Raw genomic sequence first — 22,386 nt, forward strand, 5'->3', positions numbered from 1 at the left:
TGGTTCCTGTATCAACCAACATTCTATTTATGATGACAGGTCTTCTCTGTGATGAAACAAGCTTTTTCTATCATTCTCATTCTGCTGAGTTCCACCAGTAGTACTTTTAACATCTATGTTTCTCAGACATATCCTCTTCATGATAATGTAGGTACTTGCTAAGGTGATATGGCTTTCTCTGCCATACCACTTCTTCCTAGTCCTTAGTAGTAGAATACTGAGCATTCACGTTTCTGTTCAATGTCACGTAGGCTCTTACTATCAGGTTCCTCAAAAATTCTTCCAGCCTTGGGCTCAGCGGCATGGCCTAGTGGCTAAAGTCCTCGCCTTGAAAGCCCTGGGATCCCATATGGGCGCCCGTTCTAATCCCGGCAGCTCCACTTCCCATCCAGCTCCCTGCTTGTGGCCTGGGAAAGCAGTCGAGGACGGCCCAATGCATTGGGACCCTGCACCCGCGTGGGAGACCCGGAAGAGGTTCCTGGTTCCCGGCTTCGGATCAGCGCACCGGGCCCGTTGCGGCTCACTTGGGGAGTGAAACATCAGATGGAAGATCTTCCTCTCTGTCTCTCCTTCTCTCTGTATATCCGGCTTTGTAATAATAATAAAATCTTTTAAAAAAAATTCTTCCAGCCTCTACCCATTACTATACCCCAAATCCATTTCTACATCTTGGTGGAGTTGTTTCAGAAATCCCTGTCTTTTAAAAACTCAGGTCTGTCACAGTGCATTAGTGTTGCAAATGACCAGAGCCACAAGAGATTAGAATGACACACATGCATTCCCTTACAGTTCTTCAAGTCAAGTCCACAGTGGGCCTCCCTCAGTTAAAGCAAAGGTGCCAGCAGGGCTGGTTTCTACTGGATGCTCTAGCAGATCATCCATTTTCTTTTTCTACAGCCTCCAGAGGTTGCTCCTCTCTTGATAAATGGCTGCTTTAATCTCTGCTTTCATGATCATATCTCCTTCGCTGACTCTTTCACTTACAAAGGCAACTCTAACTACATTTGGCCCATAGCATAATATAAATAGTCCCATCATCTCAAGATCTTTAACTTAATCATATACACAAAAACCCTTTCCAAGTAAGGAAACATAGTCAAGTCTGAAAAATAGGATGTGGACAACTTTTAATGAAATTTCTGTAAGCTATATGCATCATGAAATAAATTTGGTTTAACATGTTTTTTAAAAGATTTATGTTATTTGGGAAGCATATTTTACAAAGAAAGCAAAGACACAGAGAGAGACAGAGATCTTCCATCTGCTGGTTTACTCCCCAAATGGCTGCAACATTCAGAACTGGGCTGGCCAAAGTCAGAAGCCAGGAGCTTCTTCAATGTCTCCCATGTAGATACAAGGCCCAAGGATTTGAGCAAGCCTCCACTGTTTCCCAGGTCATAAGCAGGGAACTGTATGGGAAGTGGAGCAGCCGGAACATGAACCAGAGCCCAACTTGGATGCCAGCACTGCAGGCAGAGACTTAACCTATGCCACAGCAGCTGCCTTGTTTAAAATTCTCAACATGTATTTTTAAGTTTGTTTTACACAGTGCTCATACTGATTGACCACCTTACTGAATGAATTTTTTTTTCATTTTTAATATTTTAAACACTGGATTTCTAAAAAGTTTCACACAGAAATTCAGCAGAAGAGTAAGATTATATATTGAATTGCACAATTCCCAGAGCTGTTATTTGAATAATGTTTTGACTTATTACTATTCTTCAGAGTATTACTAAAATATGTAAAAATTTTATTACACAGAGAACAAGTTAAATCCTTTTCAGAAATCCATAACTAATCTGGAGTTGAAAGGTTTGTAAGGGATCATTTTAATTTCAAGGATGAGAAAATTATGGCCCCAAGAGCTTAAACGATTAACCCAAAGACACAGACTTTAATGTAGTGGACAGAGTCAAATTTTAAGACTATCTAGTAACTAACTGGAAATCTTCCTTAAGAACAGGCATACAGAAAGAATACAAAGTTTTCTTAAATTACGCTCAGGTGGAATTTGTGTTTCTTTTCCATTAAGAGATCTTTTCCAATTTTTTTCATACCCAATGATTATTTTTAAAGTTTTGCTTATTTAGTTTTGAAAGATACAGAAAGAGAGAGAGAGGAGCAGGGAAGGAGGGAGGAAGGGAGGGAAGGAGAATGGGAGGGAGAAATGTATGGGGGAAGGAGGGAGGGAGGTGAGGAGAGAGAGAGATGTTTCATCTGCTGATTCACTCCCCAGATGGCCACAGGGGACAGCAGGGGGTCAGGCCAAAGCAAGAGTGACGAGTTTCATGTATGTCTCCCATATAGGTGGTAGAGGCTCAAACACTTGACTCATTTTTACTCTTTTTCCAAGGTGATTAGCAGGGAACTGGACTGGAAGTAGAATAGACAGGATATAAATCAATGCCCATATGGGAAGCCAGCATCGTAGGTGGTGGCTTTACCCACTGCAGCACAATGCTGGCCTCAACATATAGATTTATATTTACTCATCTGATCTTCCCAAGTATTGAGGCTAGTAGTGATAAGGCAGTTTTCTAAAATGTTTAGAGGAAGGGTTGGCATTGTGGCATTGTGGTACAGCAACTTTAACCATAGCCAGAGACACTGGCATCCCACTTGAACTCTGGTTCCTGTTGACCCTGCTTCATTTCCAAGGCAGCTCCCTGCTGAAGTACACAGGAAGGCATCAAAAGATGGCCTAAGTACCTGGGTCCCTGTCATGCATGTGGGAGACTTGAGTGGAGTCTGGTCCATCCTGAACCACTAAAGCCATTTAGGGCGTGAACCAGCAATGAGAGATTCATACTCATCCCCTCTCTGTCTCTGAGTGTGTGTCTGTGTGTGTGTGTGTGTGTGTGTATCTGTCTTTGTGTCTCTGTTTCTACCTTCCAAATAAAAGAAATATTTTTTTAAAAGTAAATATCTAGGGGCCCGGCGGCATGGCCTAGCAGCTAAAGTCTTCGCCTTGAACGCACCAGGATCCCATAGGGACGCTGGTTCTAATCCCGGCAGCTCCACTTCCCATCCAGCTCCCTGCTTGTGGCCTGGGAAAGCAGTCGAGGACAGCCCAATACATTGGGACCCTGCACCCACGTGGGAGACCCGGAAGAGGTTCCAGGTTCCCGGCTTCAGATCGGCGCAGCACCGGCCGTTGCGGCTCACTTGGGGAGTGAATCATCAGACGGAAGATCTTCCTCTCTGTCTCTCCTTCTCTCTGTATATCTGACTTTGTAATAAAAAATAAATAAATCTTTAAAAAAAAGAAATCTAGAGGAATTTTAGACACAATCAGATACATGAAAAGCAGACATTTTCTAGAGTATACAATGGGTATAAAGCCATTTGATGTATATTAGCTTTTACTGTTACTGGCCTAATAACTGATTTGGAAAATCATATAATCTGTAGGGTCAATGAATAACATTGCTGCTGGTCTCCCTAGAGACAAGACAATTAAGTCAATGCTGTATTGAAACACTAAGATAGGTATCTTATCACATATGAACATCTTAAAAAAGTTATGAAGGTTCTTGTAATTGTTATGTAACATTTCTGAACCATTTCAAATAAATGATATCATGTATAATGCTCCCAGTTTCTCCTTTCACAAATGACCATAACTACTGACAACACAGGCCTAGAAGGCAGCAGTAATGGTTGGGTACTTGCCACACACACATACATACACACAAACACACACACACACATGAGTCCTGGATTGAGTTCCTTCTTTCTAACTTTGCCTTGGCAAAATAGGAGCTTCTTTCTCTCTCTCTCTCTCTCTCTCTCTCTCTCTCTCTCTCTCTCTCTCTCTCTCTATATATATATATATATATATATATATATATATATAAAAGTATATATATGTTTTTTCTCTAATTCTCACATTAAAGATAGTAAGTTAATTTTAAGGTGAAATCATTTTCAAGATCCACATATACTTTATTAAGAAACACATTTTCCATGAGCTTTTTCAAGTCTTCATTTATGTGCACATGTGTGTTATGTATACTGTCCATAAGTAGTTTGTAATCTTGCTGAACTGAAAACTAGCCATGTTAAGACACTAAAAGTCCTCAGGGCTTTTATTTTTCTTTTCAATACAATCTGATAGTGAGAGAAAAATGAAAGAGGAGGCTCTTTTCACTTTCTAGCCAGGCTCCATATGTGCAGGTCAAAGCTTAAAACTCTCATCCAGCAGTTTGAAGGTGAGTGTGGTTGTAAGACATAAAAAAAAAAAGAAAAACTTCATCAATACAGCTGGCTTTACTTTTTTAAGAAATGGAAATCATACTGTTTCTAATAAAAATGAAAAGCATAAGAAGAAAATAATCATCAAAGCAGATTTAAACTGTTCATTGAACATATTTGAACATATTTCTATGTCAAAGACATACAATGATCATTCCACATAAACTGAATCACACTAATAAAATTGTTTTAAAATCTGTGTGTTCTCTTAAAAAAAAGGGATATCTCTTACTGTAGAATTTAAGTATACATTATTATGACTTAACTACAGAGTATTCCATCACATAATATTTCATAATTTATGTACCCAACCCCCTATTGGAAGATGCTAGTCTTGTTTATGCATGTTCATCTTATTTTTATATATTAATCTTATGGTGATGTGATGATAATGCTTGACAAACAGCCTGTACTAACCTGTTTACCACCATGTCCAATTCTCCTAGAAGATAAATGTTTTCAATAAAAAGTGCTGGATAAAAACGTATAGAGAGTATGTGTATGCTAAAATCAAACAGAAAGTTTGATCTGGGATTTTGTGTTAAGATCCCTAGGCGGGGGTCTTTCGGGACCACGGTGAGTGACGTGGCAATGACTGGGCTCCTGCCCTGAGGGAGGAGCTGTGGAGTGACAGAAACAAAGGGGTGTGTGATGGAGACAGGTCACAATGGGCAGGAGAGGATAAAAGTTGTCTCCCAGGTTAGTTTAGGAGGAAGTAGCTGCTTAGGTTTCTAAAGGAGGGGGGTGTTAAGATTACAGTGGCAATCGAAGCCATAGGAGAGAGAGAGAGAGAGAGAGAGAGAGCGAGCGCGAGCGAGCGAGCAGTGCCTACTGTGAACAAATGTGTAAGGGCCAAGGGAAGTCCCTCCTGAGTGAGCAATAACCTGTCCACACTCCAGTTGGAACACACCAAGGTCCCAACATTTAGACGCGCCTGACTTCAGTGACCTCCCCACCTGACTGGACATCTGTGCATCCCAGATAACAGGAAGGACAGTCTCCAGCACAGAGCAGCTGGCCTCAGTCTCTCAAACCTGTTGAAGAGGATCTCCCGCCCACCTCCAGGAGCATACACGGAAGCAGAAGCCCTGCACCTGTGTGAAGACAGGTTCACAGCGGCTCCACCATGAGTATGTTCAACACCTCCATGGGGAAACTGCAGCAACATTTGTACAAAGGCGAATATACCATGTTTAGCTACACACCGATGTTTGAGAGTGACTTCATCCAGATCAGCAAACGAGGAGAAATGGTTGATGTGCACAACCGGCCCCAAATGGTGACTGTGGGCATTGTTCGCACTAGCCCCTGCCTCACACTGCCTGATGTCATGCTGCTGGCCCGGCAGGTGCCTATCTCTGATGAACATGCCAAATACAACCCTAAGAGTAAGGAAAAAATCATCAAATCTACACAGACTTTAGAGCTCACCAGGCTGCTTCCCTTGAAGTTTGTAAAGATAACCATCCACAACAGTAACAAGAAACAGCTCCGTCTGAAGCTCGCCACTGGCCACTCATTTTACCTCCAGCTGTGTCCCCCTGCAGACGTGAGAGATGACCTTTTTGTTCACTGGGAGAATCTCGTTCACATCCTGAGACCAGCGGTGGATGCTTGCAGCCACACACAGGACACAGCTGAGAACACAACCAATGTGCCTAAGTTTACAGAAGAGGAGCCGGGCCCAGAGGTAAGCCTTTGGAGAGACTAGAAGACCAGGGCATTCCGGGAAGAGCAGCTAAAGGTCCTGCAGAAACTATAGTATGGAGGCTTAACTGGAAAACACATCATCTGTGGTGGGGCTACATGCCAAATAGACTATGATTTAGAGGCAGAGGTAGCCGAACCCTGGCAGGCCAAATGTGAATTTCAGGGGTTTCTTGACTATCACACTCTTAATTTCATATTCTAATTTCACATTCTAATGCCATCTGTGGTGTCCTTATCATTCTAATCTATTCTTTGACTACCACAAGAAGTCAGGGTGATATGTTATGGGACCTAATGCCTCTCCTAGAACTTGCCACTTCCACTGGTGAGAATGCAGTGTGTGTGTGTGTGTGTGTGTGTGTGTGTGTGATGATTTACTCTTATGGTTAGCTGCAGAAGACAAGGGAGTTCTGGCTGGTCTTCCTTTCTTTACTCATTGCTTCTCCCCCATAGGGACAAGCTATGAAACCTCACAGTGGGAACACCAGGAGTCTTCAGACAGACCTTGAAGTTTCAGAAGCCACCTATCACGATTCCACTAAGACGGAATGAACCTAACAAGCCTTCCACATATCCTGCCTTTAAGACTTTACATTCTTGTCCAATTATAAAACTGAACAGTACCTGATGAATGGACAGGGGTGGCAACAAGAATAATAGTAACACAAAGAACCACAACAGGTGCCATGCGACCAAGCCTGCAGACTCAGGAAGCAGACAGAAGCGGCAGCTTTCATATTTCTAAGGAGAAGCACAGCTAGTTCAGCCATAGCAGATGCTTCTAACATGCTTTGATAGTGCCATAGTGAGGGCTACAAGTATAACTTTGTCTTTACAGGACATTTCAACCAAATCAGTAGGTACTTCTGGCCTCTCTCCCAAGGATGGCAGAAATGAGGTAATTTGCAGGAGCAGAGACTGTTGCCTATGCCTGCTGCAATAACAGCATGAGAGTTCAGTATGGAGACAGCACATCTCAGCCGTGCAGAGTGGAGGCTCTATTGGTAGATGTGATGGAAGGTGGAGGGCGTCCATATTAAATTTCGAATAAAGAGCTTCAAAACTCTTCACTACATGTGTTGCAGAGGCTAACAGGTTATATGAGATTGTGAAAGGTAAGCGGTATCATTTGCCCAAACACAACAGGTCAACTCAAATTCTCTGCTCTGATTATCATGCTCTGTTAACAGGAGGGGTAGCAACAAAACTAACAGCAGTTTATAGACTCTGAATCATCTTTAACTTTCCCTTTACTTGATATTAGTGATTATATTAATATATAAAAAATGAAATGTTATGATTATCCTTAAAGGTTTTCTAAGACTTTCAAAAATGCATTATATAACCAAGAACAAAGAAACAACTAAGTTTGAATCATAGCCAGGCCACTTACTGTGACATTGAGTACATTACCTGTTTCTCCTTTTGAACACTAACTTACGAATCAAAAATTATTCATGTGAAATATCTGTCACTGAGTTGGCACTGTCAAAACGGCAACAATTATTATGCTCGGTAGTATATCACTTTCATTTTCCCAGTCACTTCTAACTCCTTTGCACAACTTTAGTCTGACTTAACCGCTTTGAAATGATTCTGTACAAGTTCTATTTACGCTAAACCTTCCAGGTATGTTCTAGGAATTTTAATCTCCTGATATTTAGAATTCTAAAATTTCATAGATTATTCAAAGCTATTACTTCTTATAGAAATTTCAATCTAGTCACAAGGATAAAATTCTATATAATAGATTCATGAGCATGCACCCCAAAATTACCTAATATGACTGTGCATTCTAATAGTAATGTTTTCAGAGGCAGAAATAAACCAAAAATACAGGATTGGTTAAAAAATCTAGACAAAATATGGAAATTAGATCAATGCTCTAACTTAAAAGGAAATTATGTGTGACCATCTAAAAATTATAAATCCAGAACCATATATAGGGGTAACTTAGAATAAAATTAAGTTTATATTTCTTCCATAATGCTTTTATTGCTGAAATTGAGCACCATGCTTTGAATATAAATAACTGGTTTTCTTGATTTAATTAAGGGTTACTTGCATAAAACATAATTTAGCAAAATCCAACAAATATGGCAATATAAAAGGTTTATGCTATACTATTCCCACTGATTTCAGTACTCCTATAACAAACTGTAAGAAAATGACTTTTCATTAGGTACTATATTACCCTATTATGACTAAAGTTTTTCCTTTTAAATTATTTTTGTTTTAAAGATAGAATCAGACAGAAACAAACGATTGTTTTCATATGTTCAGGAGCCCAAACCAGGATCCAGCAAACTAATCTAGGTCTCACACAAGGGTAGCCAGAATTCAACCACCTGATCCTTGCCCACAAGGCCAAATTTGGAGAAGGGAATACGACCCACATCTTCCACATGGGTGTCAGGAGTGCAATGACTTGAGCCATCAATGCTGTCCTCCGGAGTCTGTGTTAGGCGGAATCCAGAGTCAGGAGTCAGAAGTGAGCACCAAACCTGGGGACTCCAATCTAAGAGCATGACAGCCTTGACCTCCATGCGAAATGTCCACTTGTTGTATTATTTTTTAAGTGGTTTCAAAATACAAAGAACATCATGTAGGTTGAACAGTTTATCTTTGCAAATTCAAGATTATAGATGTAAAAACAGCACCCCCCTAGTGCTTTGACCTGCCTTCGTTCGGATACCCTAAAGCACTTGTGTTAAAAGCTGGGTCCCAAAATTCCCGTTAACAAAAAATGAATTAAAGCTGAAACCTCAACCCAATGATGGCGTCTAAAGGTGGGTTGTGTGGGAAGTCAATGGGGTGGATTATGTAGCTAGGTTGAAAACTTCCTTATTGAATCTTGGTGACTTAATATGGCAGGACCAGGCTGGACCAGGCTGACACAAAAGGCTTTCCTCTATCTTTGCTTCCTGACTCATCGTGTATTCCTTCCTCTGCCTTCTCTCTACCATTTGTCACCACCCTCATCAGATGACCCAAGGATGCAACCACTGATTCTTGGATTGTGAACCTCCCAAAAACAAAACAAAACAAAACAAAACAAAAAAACAGTAAACCAGAATAAATCTCCTTCCTTCATAAATAGCATTTCTCAGGTATTTGTTATGATGATGTACAGCTGATTAATATACTGAGTCATATGGTTTATTAAAATAGGAAAGCAGAAAGAAATGAGATTTCAGAAATAAACCCAAGACAAACAATGAAATATGAGATGAATGTTGAGTTATTAATTCAAAGAAAGTCATGGGAAAACCATATATGAACAGGCAAATGATAACGGTCAGCTATATTTGGAATATGCCTTAAAAGGAATTCTCCAATTAACTAAATACAAATAGGAATGGAAAGTTTAATAAATTTAATGGTTGAAAAACTGCCCAACCTACATGGGGACATATACATACACAAATCAAGTCCAGGAAAACTGCTGACTGCGAAATGTTATATTGTAAATATAATTAGAATTGTCATAGGAGAAAGCAATAATTTTACTGAAAGCATACCAATTTTAATGGAAAAATAGCCAAAAAGTAGGAAATCTGTCAAAAAATTATAAACTGAAAGCAAAATACTATCAAGCATTGTAAGATAATAACATAAAACTGAAAAACTAAATAATATTAAGGTGTTCAGGAATGAGACATAATGATAATATTGGTATATTTTATTAGCAAATTAATCAGGATATTATAAACCATACATACTGTATTATTTTATAATTACTAATTTTAAATGTGTTTTATTTAAATACTTAGGTCATTGGTGATATGTTAAGCAATAAAGATATAATAATAAATCAAGCTTTTGCTAATTTTTTTTCTTATCAATGTAGACATAAAAATCTACATATGAAAATTTTAAGACATAAAACTTAACAATCTATAATTAATTTCCTGATTTGTTCAACTATTACTTAACTTCTAACTATGTAACCAAAATTACCCTGACACTACATCATTAATGTTCAATATCGAAAGACTCAGTAGGCTTAAAGGCCTGGCTAGGTCTGGGTGAGGCCCAGACCTACCTATCTATTCACAAGGAGATACCTGTAGAGACATTATAAGGAAAGTATGAGCCTCCTTAAGAAGGCAGCCTACTGACTCCAATTACACAGCTGGTTTCAGAGGAGAGCTTGTCTGAACAGGGGGCTAATAAAGAATCAGCAGTGCCTCTAAATAAAAAGTTATGGTTTTACCTGCAATGTCCCTAAGCCCAGGCTATTCCCTCAAAAACATTGGTTACTTATGAAACTGGGCACATTGGGCCCAGTGCGATGGCTCAGGGTCTGAAATACCTGCCTTGCAAGCACAGGGATCCTGTATGGGCACCTATTTGTGTCCTGGCTGCTCCACTTCCTATTCAGCTCCCTGCTTGTGCCCAAGAAAGCAGTAGAGGACGTCTCAAAGCCTTGGGACCCTGTAACTGCAAGGGAGACCTGGAAGAAGCTCCTGGCTTCAGATCAGCTCAGCTCAGCTTCGGCTTCTGGGCACTTGGGGCGTGAACCAGCAGATAGAAGATCTTTCTTCTCTGTATCTCCTCCTCTCTACAATTCTGCTTTTCCAATAAAAAAATAAATCTTAAAATAAAAGCTGGGTCGAGAAGCATGAGGCCTACAGGGTCTGCATTTCTGACCCAGTAGTCCTTTAACCCCCCTGGTCTGGCTCTTGGCAGCCAACAGGTCTCTTAGAGGCTGGCTTCTGTCACTACAGATGCTTGCTCAATGTCCTGGCTTTTCATGTTGAAAACAAGTGTCATTTGAGTGTGGTCTGACCTTGTTGGGTGTCCTTGATGGCCTGACACATATCCTCACATTGCTCCTGCCATCTAGCTTGCTCTTCTTCCTCCTGGTCTCTATTACACCACAGAGTCCATCTCTAGCATGCTAGCTGGCACTCAGTCCCAAATGAGTTTAAAAACAAAAAACAAGGCTTAGAGTAGCAACTAACTTGTAGTCTTACACATATTTGGAAGGCCCTCACAGAAGACTGAATGGATACCAAGTAATCCAGAATGCAGATTATTTATTAATCTGTTTCCCAATCCAAGACTCTGGTCTTGTGCATCAACACCCTTAGCTTCATTAGCAGAACATCAGGCACCCAGGGAACAATTAGTGTACCACAAAGTTAATTATTTGGGCCTGTCCTCATTCCTGGAGAGAAAAAACCAGCCCCATACAGAACAGGCTATGCAACAAATTCTTACTTCTCTGGCCTTAAGACAGTTCTAGCATTCCCTAGCAGATTGTTTGTTTCCAGGTATAAGGAAATAGCAAAGTTCCTAAATCAGGCTCTCAAGAGTGATTCCCTCTTTTGGGATCAAGAACAAAACACAGCCTTCATCCAGTGTAAAGCTGCCAACACCAGGACCCCTACAATAGGATTGCTAAACCAATTGCTCAAAACAGACAGACCCTAGACATGCTAACTGCTGCCTAAGGAAACATCTGTTCAAAACATGTTTTGGGGTCAAACTAAACATGTACAAAGTCTTGTTCATACTTTTGTGGACAAGGCAAGACAACTCCAGGACCAAGATAATATCTGGCCTATCATCTGGTTCTAGAAATCCTGGTAATTGTCCTTCCTTGGTCAAATAGCTTCTGTATTCTTTTTGCTTCTCCTTGGGCCATGTGGTTTAAAGCCCTCATTCATTTTGTCTCTAGCAGAATGCAAGCCATTCAGCTCCAGATGTTTGTGAAATAGGGCTCTCAGCCTATTCCATAAGACTAACCACTCCTCTAGACCATGCCAAACAATCTTTTCCAGGCCACCCTAAAATACCACAGGAGCTTAGCTCAAGGTACCCTGGCCTCTACCAAAAGGAATTTACTGACTTGAGGGAGTGATCCAGCTGACCTTACAAGGCTCTAACCAGCAGACTCAAGTAGTTATTTGCCTCTCCAACAAATAAGAACATTTGCACCTTCACATAACCCCTACACCAACTGCAGCCCACATGACCATCACAATTCCCTAAAGAGCACAGAATCATTCAGCTGTAGGAATTGTCTAGGTTGCCTTGTAACTAGGCAAGTGTTACAATGCTGGGAGAAATGTAGCTAGTAGCTGTGGGCATTTTGGACCTGGTGAATGCCAAATCCGTGTTAACTATACCAATGTGCCAACATAGTTGCCTATTCTATTTTTTTTAAAGATATGTGTGGAAGGTGGGGAATGTTGGGCTGGGACACCACAGTTCTAGGGCAGATGATGTTTCAGATTGCCCAGGCAAGGGGACCTGGGGACATATTAGAGTACATGTGGCTGAGGGCATGTTTGATAGGGGAGGAATGACTTGTAGGGTCTTCCAATGGTCTGGGCCACTGCACTTGCAAGTAGGCAAGACAGCTGTGATGAAGTGGTTTGGAGGGGAAAACTTGAGGACATATCTGGGTCAGGCCAAGGTGCCTACCCATGTGGCAGGCTGGGGATTGGCTAAATAGTATTGTCCACAGTCCACTGGTACACACAAGGCTGGGGCCTGGGAGCTTCCTGGCTGAGCCAGGCTACAGAACCTCCTCTGTGAGTGTTGGAGCAAGGGGATGGGTCAAGTCAAGCACCCACCAGAACATGAGAAAACCAGATCTTAGGACAGATTCTGTAGGAAACTTGCAGGCCTGTCCATGAGGGACTGCAGCACCCACTGGTTTATGCAGAGTTGGGGGTGGTAATAAGCTGAGTCCAGATGGATCACAGAATTCACCTGACACAGGAGCCAGGGCAGGGGGAGGGGAGGGTACAGTTTGAGTCAGGTTGCAGCACCCACTGGCACATGCAAAGTCCAAGACTGAGGATAGACCATGCCAAGCAGGGCAGCGGCACCTGTCGGCATATGTAAGATCTGTGTCTAGGAGTGGGACTGGGAGAGGAATTTAGGGAAGTCCCCTGCTAGAACACAACTCCTTCTGGTGAGCACAAAATCTGGGGCTGGGTAAGGCCAGGCCAGGCATGGGTGAAGCACGTGGCAGCACTTGTGCAGACCAGTTCTGGCAGCAGGATGGGCTGGTCCATGCCATAGCACCCTTTGGTTTGCATAAGATTGGGTTGGGGACAAATTGACCAGGCAGCTGCATCCACTGGTATGTGAGTTGGCTGGTGCAAGTGACTGATTAAAGCTGATCCTGCACTGGCTGTGCACACAGTAGTCAAGGCTAAGATCATCCCAGGCAATGTTTCTTAGAGAACTCCCAAAATGGATGACAGGACTCAAACTGGGACCACAGGGAATAATCACAAGGTGTGTCAGACTTTGGAGTGCATGTAGTAGGGCCAAGCTTTCTCAGTTGCTCATGCCTGGACAGCATGCCTAATGCACACAGGAGACATGACAGCCAGCTCATTAGGCCAGCAGAGGATGTCAAGTGCCTTATAGGAGGATGTAATTCAGAACATGTTGGACCACTCTCCTGGCCAAGTTTTGCAACATGTTCCTGGGCCTGCGGATGTACTAAGCTGCACATGGTCAGCCAATAGGCCTTGAACAGATTTTTTTTTAACACAGATGGAATGAAGATGACAATATCTCAATGAAGATAACAAAACCACTCAAGTAACACCCTCAGCACACTTTCCCACAATAGGGTCTCTAAGGCCTCATCCAAGGACTATCTTCTATTTTCAAGGTGCCAAAGTAGTTTGACAGCAGTGGACCCCACTTCCTCACCTTGAGATCACATAAGAAAAAAAAATGGAAACATTTCTCCCACCCACATCCCTTCCTCAAACCTCATGAACATACAACTATGCAAGTAATATAAAAAAAAAACAAAATAAATTTTAAAAAAAATGAGCATGGCATCACTGACCAAACAAAAGAAGGACGCAAGCTCCACTGATCACCAGGAACACGGACACAACTGATCATGCACCTCTCAGCCCGAATTTTAATCGATAAGAATCTTTACCCATAACTCCTCTGAGAGCCCAGGAATTAAGCAATAGTTGCCTGGTTCCTTGCGTCTGCACTTTGTAATAAATACCTACTTTTTTCCACCCCCTGATTTTAGTGATTGACTTTCTGTGCATCAGCCAAACTGACCTACTTGGGGTCCAACTAAGCCTCCAACTAATCTGGAGTGCTGTTCAGCAACACCATCACCTGCTGCCTCTTGGGATATACACAAGCAGGTAGCTAGAATCAGGAGTGGAGATGGGACTCCAAGCAAGGCATTGCACAACAGGGTGTCACCTTAACCATTCAGCCAAATTCTATTACTGCATCTCCTTTTTGAGTTTTTCTAGAGATATTATTGCAGTTTCAAGTTTCCTAATTCAAGAATATCTTATTCATTTCTGAAACACATCTAAGGAGCTTAGGCTCTTCCATACAATAGGAGAATCACAATAATGCAAAAGAATTAATGTAGTAAAACAATTTCAAGCTTAAAGTTGGTGTTTTAATACTTCGTTTTCACTTTTGGGATACATTCCAGAATCTTTAGCAGAATACATTCACATCATTCTATAATGTTTCTTTGTGTTTAAAAAACATAAACACTACTGTTTTTAAAGATCCCTAATGTATTTAACTGCAACTGTATCTTTAATCACTTAGTAAAAATAGCATTCTTTAGAATAATATACTCCTGGAACACAAATATTAAAACTCCATAAAGAAAAGAACATTTGTGTATTGCAACCAATATTTTCTAAAGGTAAATTCATACTGTAGCTTTGAATATGTACAAGCATAGCAGAAGTCAGTGTTCATTTTACCTGACATATTAAAAGAAAAAAAATCAAGTGACTAACATGAAGAGGGAGGGGTGGAAGTTTTAAGTGCACCTTAATGGAAGCAAGCTTACCTGTGCCAGCATTGGGAAGCCAAGGTTCCTACACCCGTTACAAGGAGTCAGAGCTTCCCAAAGACCTGAGGGCCCACACGTGTTCTCAACATCATCATCATCTTCTACCTCTCCAGGTGACAAATTGATTGTAGATGAAGTTCTCTGAAATTATATCAATATATTACATGAATGTCATTTAGATAACTATCAATGAAACTACATAAATGACTTGTGGTTTGTCTGAGCAAGCAAAACTGAACCTGAGCAGGTAACGGAGACAACTGTATGTACAATTCAGCTTAAGCTGAAAGAGAAAAAACCGGCTGAGACTATCTAAAATACAAAGTTTATAATGACTAGGATATAATAATGACCCAAAAATATTTTAATAGCAATAAAAGAGAAAAGTATCACAGCTGGTTTTAAAAAATCAAATTTAGGTATAACATTAAAATTCCATAAGGAATAGCATGAAAATATTTTGCAGAAATAGATATCACACAAAATCTATATTTTCATAATATCACCAAAATGAACTTCATAAAGTTTTATATTATACATGTAACAGGGATAATACTTTTAAAATTCATAGACTTCTATGTGAAATAAACATAGTTTACTTTTGTTACTTCTCAAATCCCTCTACAACGAGAGTAAAAGATTTATAAAATTTTTAAAACCTATCAGGATGACACCGGGAGAGACACTGGCAAGTTAGGAGTATCAAAAAGCATCTGGATAATGATGGGTAACTCTGGACAAGAGCTAGGTAGATGCTACACTCATTTAACAAACTTGAGAACACTGAAAACAAAGTGCCTGTATGAAGGAAGCATGAGAGCAATTCGCTACCTGCAAAGGTGTTTAAGTGTCGGTGGGACCAAAACATGATGAACCTAGAGCAGAAGGAGCTAAGATAGACAGATCCATCTTTTCATCAACCCAGGCAACTAAACATTCGGCACTGGTAAGAAAGAATCAGAGCTTTATTTTTTTGGAGAAGATGAACCAAAGAGGTTGCCTTCTATGAGCAGAGAAATGCCTCTCTAAGATAAGAAAATGAGTATCCATGTAGTAAATTGAAGAGTCCCAACCTATTTTCCTTAAAGAACATGACAGGTAGGCTTATTATTATCCCCTACAAGGAAAAAGAAAGTTATAGATAATATCCTCAGAGACAGAAGACATGTGCATCCAATAACAAAAACACAATGCTACAAAAAGCATAACATGCATAAATTCAGAGGGTTTCAAAAGTAAAACTAAAAAACATCTGCAAACACAGAACAAAAGATGAAAACAAGTAAAAGTGAAGAAAATCAGAGTATTAAACCAAAAAGCCCAAGATCTAAACAGAAGTTCCTAAACGTGAGACACAGAGGGATCAAAGAAACAATTCAAGATATTTTGCTATGCTGATAAAAATTTTTACAAGAAGTCAGCTGGAATTTTCCTTTATAAAGATACAAACGAAAGAGCTTCAGAATACAATGTGTAGCAATTGACAGATCAAGATTAATAAAGTTAACATGGTTTAAATATTAGATTGTAAATAGGACCTCCAAGTCATTACTTAAAAAAAATTTTTTTGCATTCACATCTTAAACTTCCAATGTATCAGCTGTAATTTTAAAATGATGAAATTGAATAGTCCTTCAATCCGTTAAGATTTTTAAGCTACATACAGGATACTGAGAATGTACGTGTTTCATGGTGTTATAGGACTATGACGTCACCCAACATGATCTTTGAGGAAAATACTATAGTTTCTTCACTCTGCAGATGAGGAAACTAAGTCACAGAGCAGTCCATTAAAGCTCCCGGTCACGGACTTGGTAAGTGATTCTAACTGCTTGACTATCTAGCCTACTCCCCATAAACACTGTGTTCCGTGACCTTTTGTTTGGCACAATCTCCTGCAAAAAAGTTTTGAAAAACCAAGCTGATATAAATAAAACTTAAATAAAAGAAGTATATTTGTGAATGTTTTGCTACATTATGATACTTCAGAGAACATTTTGCCATGTGTGAAGGCCGAGAAACAATGTTCTACAGCTCACATTTTGATGTGTATTTATTTTTCAGTCACAGGAGTTTTTTAATTCATTCATTCATTTCATTCATTCATTCTCTGGAGCAAGAATTTTGGGTGGGAAATAATGGGAGCTGAGCATCATGGTTCAGAAATCCACATCTCTCCCTGGAATGCCTAGTTCTGTTTCTGGCTCTGGCTCCAGTTACCAGCTTCCCACCAATACGGACCTTAGGAGGCAGCAGATGACGGCTCCCACGTTTGGGCTCCTACCACCATCTGAGTATCCTGAATTGTGTCCCTCGGTGCTCCTGGCTCTCTCAATCTCAGCCTAACCTTAGGCTTTCTTGAGCATTTGGGGAGCAAACTAGGAAATGGGAACACCCTTTCACTCTCACTTTCTGTTTCACTGCCTATCGAATAAATAAAGCATTAAAAAAATCTTGTCAAGTTACCTCAGTGAGAACATGCATGTGTTTGATCTTACTTGTTACAAATGAATGAAATGATCAAAGAGACATCTCCTTTACCAACTCCTGATCAGTTACTAGCTTGACATCAAAGATGACAAGGTATGGCACCTTCAATTATTATATACATAATTAAGAAATATTTTTTGGTGGTCGCACCGTCACACAGTGGGTTAAGCCTCCACCTGAAATACTAGCATCTCATATGAAAGACTTCAAGTCCCAATTTCTTGTAATGCACCTGGGAAGACAGTGGAGGAGGACCCAGGCAGGTACTTGGGCCCCTGCTACCCATGTGGGAGATCCAGATGGTGTTAGGCTCCTGGGTTTACAATCATTTGGAGGGGGAAGATCTATATCTCCCTCCCTCTCTGTAATTTTGTCTTTCAAATAAATTATTGAATTTAAATTTTTTAAACAGAACTTTATTTTGTGATGGCAGTTCTACTGAATTATATTCAATCAATCATATAGGAACATTCACCCATATATTTGTGGAGTAGAAATATGTTTATGTCTATTCCCTGGTCATAGATTATAAATGGTTTTCCATTGTACCTCAAGCAATATTCTGACTTAAAGTTTTCATTAAAAAATATTCTGACTTAAAGTTTTCATTAAAAAATATTCTGACTTAAAGTTTTCATTAAAAAATTATCTTTGTCCCTTTTCTTATTACAAAGTCTCCCTTGATTATAACCAAGTGGGAATTATTTATCCTTGCCTAAGCATGATTCATTTTTTGTTTAAATTTTCCACCTTACTTCTGTGTACAGCAACTTGTAGTGATTAATAATTAAGGCTCTAAAATTAGTTCCAAATTCCAGTTTCAAGCACTACATGACTGATTTATAATTTTTAAGACTTATTTATTTATTTGAAAGTCGGAGTTACAGAGAGGAGAGACAGAGACACAGACACAGACAGACAAAAGGATAGGGAGAGCTTCCAAACACTGGTGTACTCCCCAGATGGCTTCAATGCAACAGTCAGGGCTGGGCAAGTGCAAAGCCAGGAGCCAGGAACTTTTTCCAGGTCTCCCGCATGGGTAACAGGGACCCAAATACTTGGCCTGCCTTTTGCAGGCAGTTGGGTGGTAGCTTTATTTGCTATGTCACTGTGCCACAATGCTGGCCCACTGGTTGCATGAATTTGAGAATGTATGCTCAATGTCAGGATAATTTGCCTTACCTGTATAGTGGAAATAGCAGAGTAGAACCTCCTAGAGTGTTTTCTTTGATAATTAAATAATAGATGCAATCACCATTTTAGCTATTATTTTCATATAGTCCCACTAGTTCAAAAATATATCTAATATTTCATCGCTTACATAAAAATTTCCATAATGCCACAAACAATGTCACTGTTCTCTAAATGTCCACAGCTTGCTTTGTAAGCATATATGTGACATGTAACAGAGTGGAGCAATCCACCATGGGGGGAGGGTGTGGGGAGGGGTGGGGGAAATCCCAGTACCTATGAAACTAATACAATGTAATTAATGAATAATAAAAAAAGCATATATGTGACAGTATATCACATACACCTTAAAATGGCAGTGGCAAAGAGCATTAGCCTTGAAGTCAAATAGTACATGTTTAAGACCTACTTCTGTCAGTTCTAAGCTGTGTGACTTTGAGCACCTCACAGATCTTATTTATCCTCAGTTGCCCTACTTCAATGTAGAAGAAATAACAATTCCTATGCGCTAGTGAGGTATGAAAGACAAAATTAATTGCTTACAAGGGTCAGCACCAAAAATAGCTTTTGCTATGTCTATTATCTTTGTTCTGAAAGAGTTACACACAAGCACACATATGCACACACACATATCTTACTGTACAAAAGTTATTTTAAAGAAAATATTGACATTCACATCTGTGTCTCTTGTAATGTATTGTAAATAAAGGGACTGAACGGAATCAATGAGCAACAACCAATCATTCTCATTTGACTTTCTAGCACATTCTATCAGCATTAATGGGTGTATTTAATTCTGTCACAAACATGGTTGCTATCTTAGTTTTACATTCACCATTACCAAGAGCTTTAGCAGACATGAAGGAATTAATCAGTGGTTTAGTACTGCCCTCTAAAGATAGTACATGTATTGGCTGTGTAAAATCATATTTTGCTTCAATTCATTATAATTAAAGATGCATCAGAAATATTTTATCAAACTGAACACAAGCTTTAATTATACATCATAAAGAAACCACATGAACACACTTGAACTCAGTGGGTTTTTTCTGTCTCAAATGCCTTTTATACTTTTTACTGTGTATCTGCATTCTTGAAGCTCCAGAACATTCTTCTACAGAGAATGCAATGAAGCCCAGAATAGAGATCAGATTTTCTGATTTTTACACAGAGATTATACAGAAGAAAAACCAAACCAATTCTATATTACTGCAAAGGAGAGATAAGTCACAATAAATCAAGAACCCTGGAGAGACCAACTGGAGCTCAGACAAAACAGAAAAATTCTTTCTAGAATAACGGTATTAGCCTATTTTTTTTCTTTTTTAAGAAAATGAGACCTCTCTATAAGATGGAGGGTGTGTATGTACAATTTCTCTTACACAAGAACACGTCAAAGGAAATATTTGTGGATAAAATGAAATTAAAACACAAATGTATCTTGGTACAAAAAAACTAAACCCACAATTTTTTTCACAATATACTTTTCTCCTCACTTTTGTGAAGATACCTTGTATGCAGTGAATTTCAAAACAGTTTTACAACAAAATGCATGTCTTTTCACAACTTTTTATTTCTCTTAACTGTTTTAAAGTTTTTAAATTAACAAAACAAAATTGCTTACTGTAAAGAGCTCCCACAAACCTCATGTCTACCTTCTCTGGTTGCTAACATCTATGATTATTTCTCATAATCTATAAATCATATTCACCTTCCCTATTATTAACAGCTCATGTTAGTATATTAGCCACAACTAATCAACAAACTCAGCTTCCCCTACTTTTTAGACCCAAATTCTTTATTATTCTTATTTATTTTTATGGCAAAGTCCAATACACAGAGAGAAGAGAAAGAGGGGAAGATCTCCCATCCAATGATTCAACCTCCAACTGGCCACAACAGCCACAGCTGAAACAATCAGAAACCAGGAGCCTGGAGCTTCTTTCAGGTCTCCCTTGCATGTGCAGGATCCCAAGGCTTTGGGCTGTCCTTAACTGCTTTCCTAGGCCACAAGCAGGGAGCTGGATGGGAAGTGGAGCAGCTAGGATACGAACCAGCGCCCATTTGGGATCCCAGCACATTCAAGGCAAGAACTTTAGCCAACAGGCTACCGCGCTGGGCCCAGATCCATATTCTTTTTATCCCTCTCACGCCTCCCAGTCTTCAGCAATCAACATTCTGTATTCGAGCTAAGGTGATTATTTTGTTTAGCTCCAGCACACAGCATTCACATTTCTGCATCTGGCTTATTTTTATTCAACATGAAGTCCTACACTTCCATCCATTTTGGTGCAAATAACAATATATATTACTTTTCATGAACTAATAGTATTAAGTCATGCATAGATGTGCCAAATTTTCCTTATCCATTCAGATAATGATAGACACCTCACTGGATTCCACACCTTGTGGATTACAAACAGTGCTACAATAAACATGGTGAGACAGACATCTCTGGGCAGGTTGTGTTGTCTTTTGGAAACGTATCCATTGGTAGAACTGTTACAGTCTGCAGCAGTTCTAGCTTAAGGTTTCTACAAACCTTTCTTTTGTTTTCCATAGCAGCTGTGCTAGTATACAATGTCATCAACAGTGTATAAGAGTGATTTTAACCCTACATTCTACCAGCTTTTGTTATTTTCTGCATTCTATATCAGCTATTCCAATAGGGGTGAAAAGGTAGCTTATTTGTGGTTTTGAATTGCATTTCCTGGATGGCTCGGGATAAAGAAAATTTCTTGAAAACAGATTAGTCATCTTTATTCATTTGAGAACTATCTATTCAGGACCCTAGTCCAGTTCTTAATTACCTTGGTGGACTTTTAAAGATTTATTTTAACATTTCTTTATTTTTATTTGAAAAATCAAATTTATAGAGAGAAACAGAAACATCTTCCATCTACTGGTTCAGACATTTAATATGAAGTCTTCCAATCCATGAAAAGGGAATATATTTCCATTTTATGTCCTTGATGATATCTTTCATTAGTGTTTTATTATTTTCACTGTGCAGATTTTTCACTTCAACTATGTTTATGCCTAAATATTTAAAATCTTATAAGTAAATAGAATATCTCTTTTACAGGGGTCATTATTGATATATAAAAATGCTATTGCTTTTGTATGTTGATTTTGTATCATGTGACTTTTCTGAACAGGTTTATCCCTCCTAACATATTTTAGTGTTTTATGTGTACCAAGTACAAAACCATGCCATCTACAAATACGGACATTTCTCCATCCAAGTTTTGAGGCAATTGATTTCTCTTTTCTAACTGTTCGTGCATAACTTTCAGTACTACATTGAATAGGATCGCTGAAAGTGAACATCTTGTCCCCCGTCTGAGAGAATATGCTTTCAGCTTTCCCCATTCATTATAATACAAATGGTTTGTCATTTATAAGTTTTATCATTTTGATGTATATTTCCTAGTCTGTATCCAATTTGTTGGAAGTCTTTCCTTCTAATCATGAGGGGACGTTAAATCTTATCAAATGTTTTCTCTACATCATTGAGATGATCCTATGGCTTTTGTTCTTCAATCTGTTAACGTGATGTATGATCTTGTTTTTCTTTTCAAAAAACCTCACACGAGGAGAATCAAGATGGTGGAATGGGTAAGGACATGTTTAAACAGACGGAGAAATATTTAATCAGGATGAAGCAGAGAAGACACATTTGAGGAAATAGGAGAGGACAGAACAAGAGCAGAGGGGTACCTGGAGACTGACAGACACAGGAAACAGTGGACACAACTGTGTGGTGTTGTAGTGACTGATACTCCAGCAGCATTCAGCTAGTGGCTATCTGAACTCCACCAGCAGCCAGAACTCCACCAGCAACCAGGTGGGAAGGATCATTTACCAAGAGCTTGGGAGGTGAATCCTGACAAAGAACTGTCTGTCCT

The 22,386-nt window shown here is 39.5% G+C and overlaps 2 protein-coding genes across 5 annotated transcripts in view; one reads left to right on the top strand and one right to left on the bottom strand.

Annotated features, from left to right (window-relative positions):
* The window catches only part of ANKS1B (ankyrin repeat and sterile alpha motif domain containing 1B), a 1,050,054-nt gene that overhangs the window by 784,328 nt on the left and 243,340 nt on the right, over nucleotides 1-22,386 (bottom strand). For all 4 annotated transcript variants that reach the window (XM_036492291.2, XM_036492289.2, XM_004583128.3 and 1 more), the window contains exon 9: nucleotides 14,795-14,938. In XM_036492291.2, coding sequence (XP_036348184.2) covers nucleotides 14,795-14,938 — 144 coding nt within the window. The remainder of the gene's footprint in view (nucleotides 1-14,794; nucleotides 14,939-22,386) is intronic.
* Nucleotides 5,163-7,042, top strand: GARIN6 (golgi associated RAB2 interactor family member 6). Its single transcript, XM_012926378.3, has 2 exons — nucleotides 5,163-5,947; nucleotides 6,421-7,042. Exons 1-2 carry the CDS (start codon nucleotides 5,384-5,386, stop codon nucleotides 6,517-6,519), a joined length of 663 nt encoding a protein of 220 aa, XP_012781832.1. The 5' UTR covers nucleotides 5,163-5,383; the 3' UTR covers nucleotides 6,520-7,042.

Source organism: Ochotona princeps, chromosome 15 (genome assembly GCF_030435755.1).
Source record: "Ochotona princeps isolate mOchPri1 chromosome 15, mOchPri1.hap1, whole genome shotgun sequence".
In the NCBI taxonomy this organism is placed as follows: domain Eukaryota; kingdom Metazoa; phylum Chordata; class Mammalia; order Lagomorpha; family Ochotonidae; genus Ochotona; species Ochotona princeps.

Excerpts from the sequence above, each read along its gene's own strand:
- GARIN6 (XM_012926378.3), top strand. The coding sequence starts at position 5,384 with ATGAGTATGTTCAACACCTCCATGGGGAAACTGCAGCAACATTTGTAC. Across the intron at positions 5,948-6,420 it reads AAGAGGAGCCGGGCCCAGAG|GGACAAGCTATGAAACCTCA; the intron begins GTAAGCCTTTGG and ends TCTCCCCCATAG.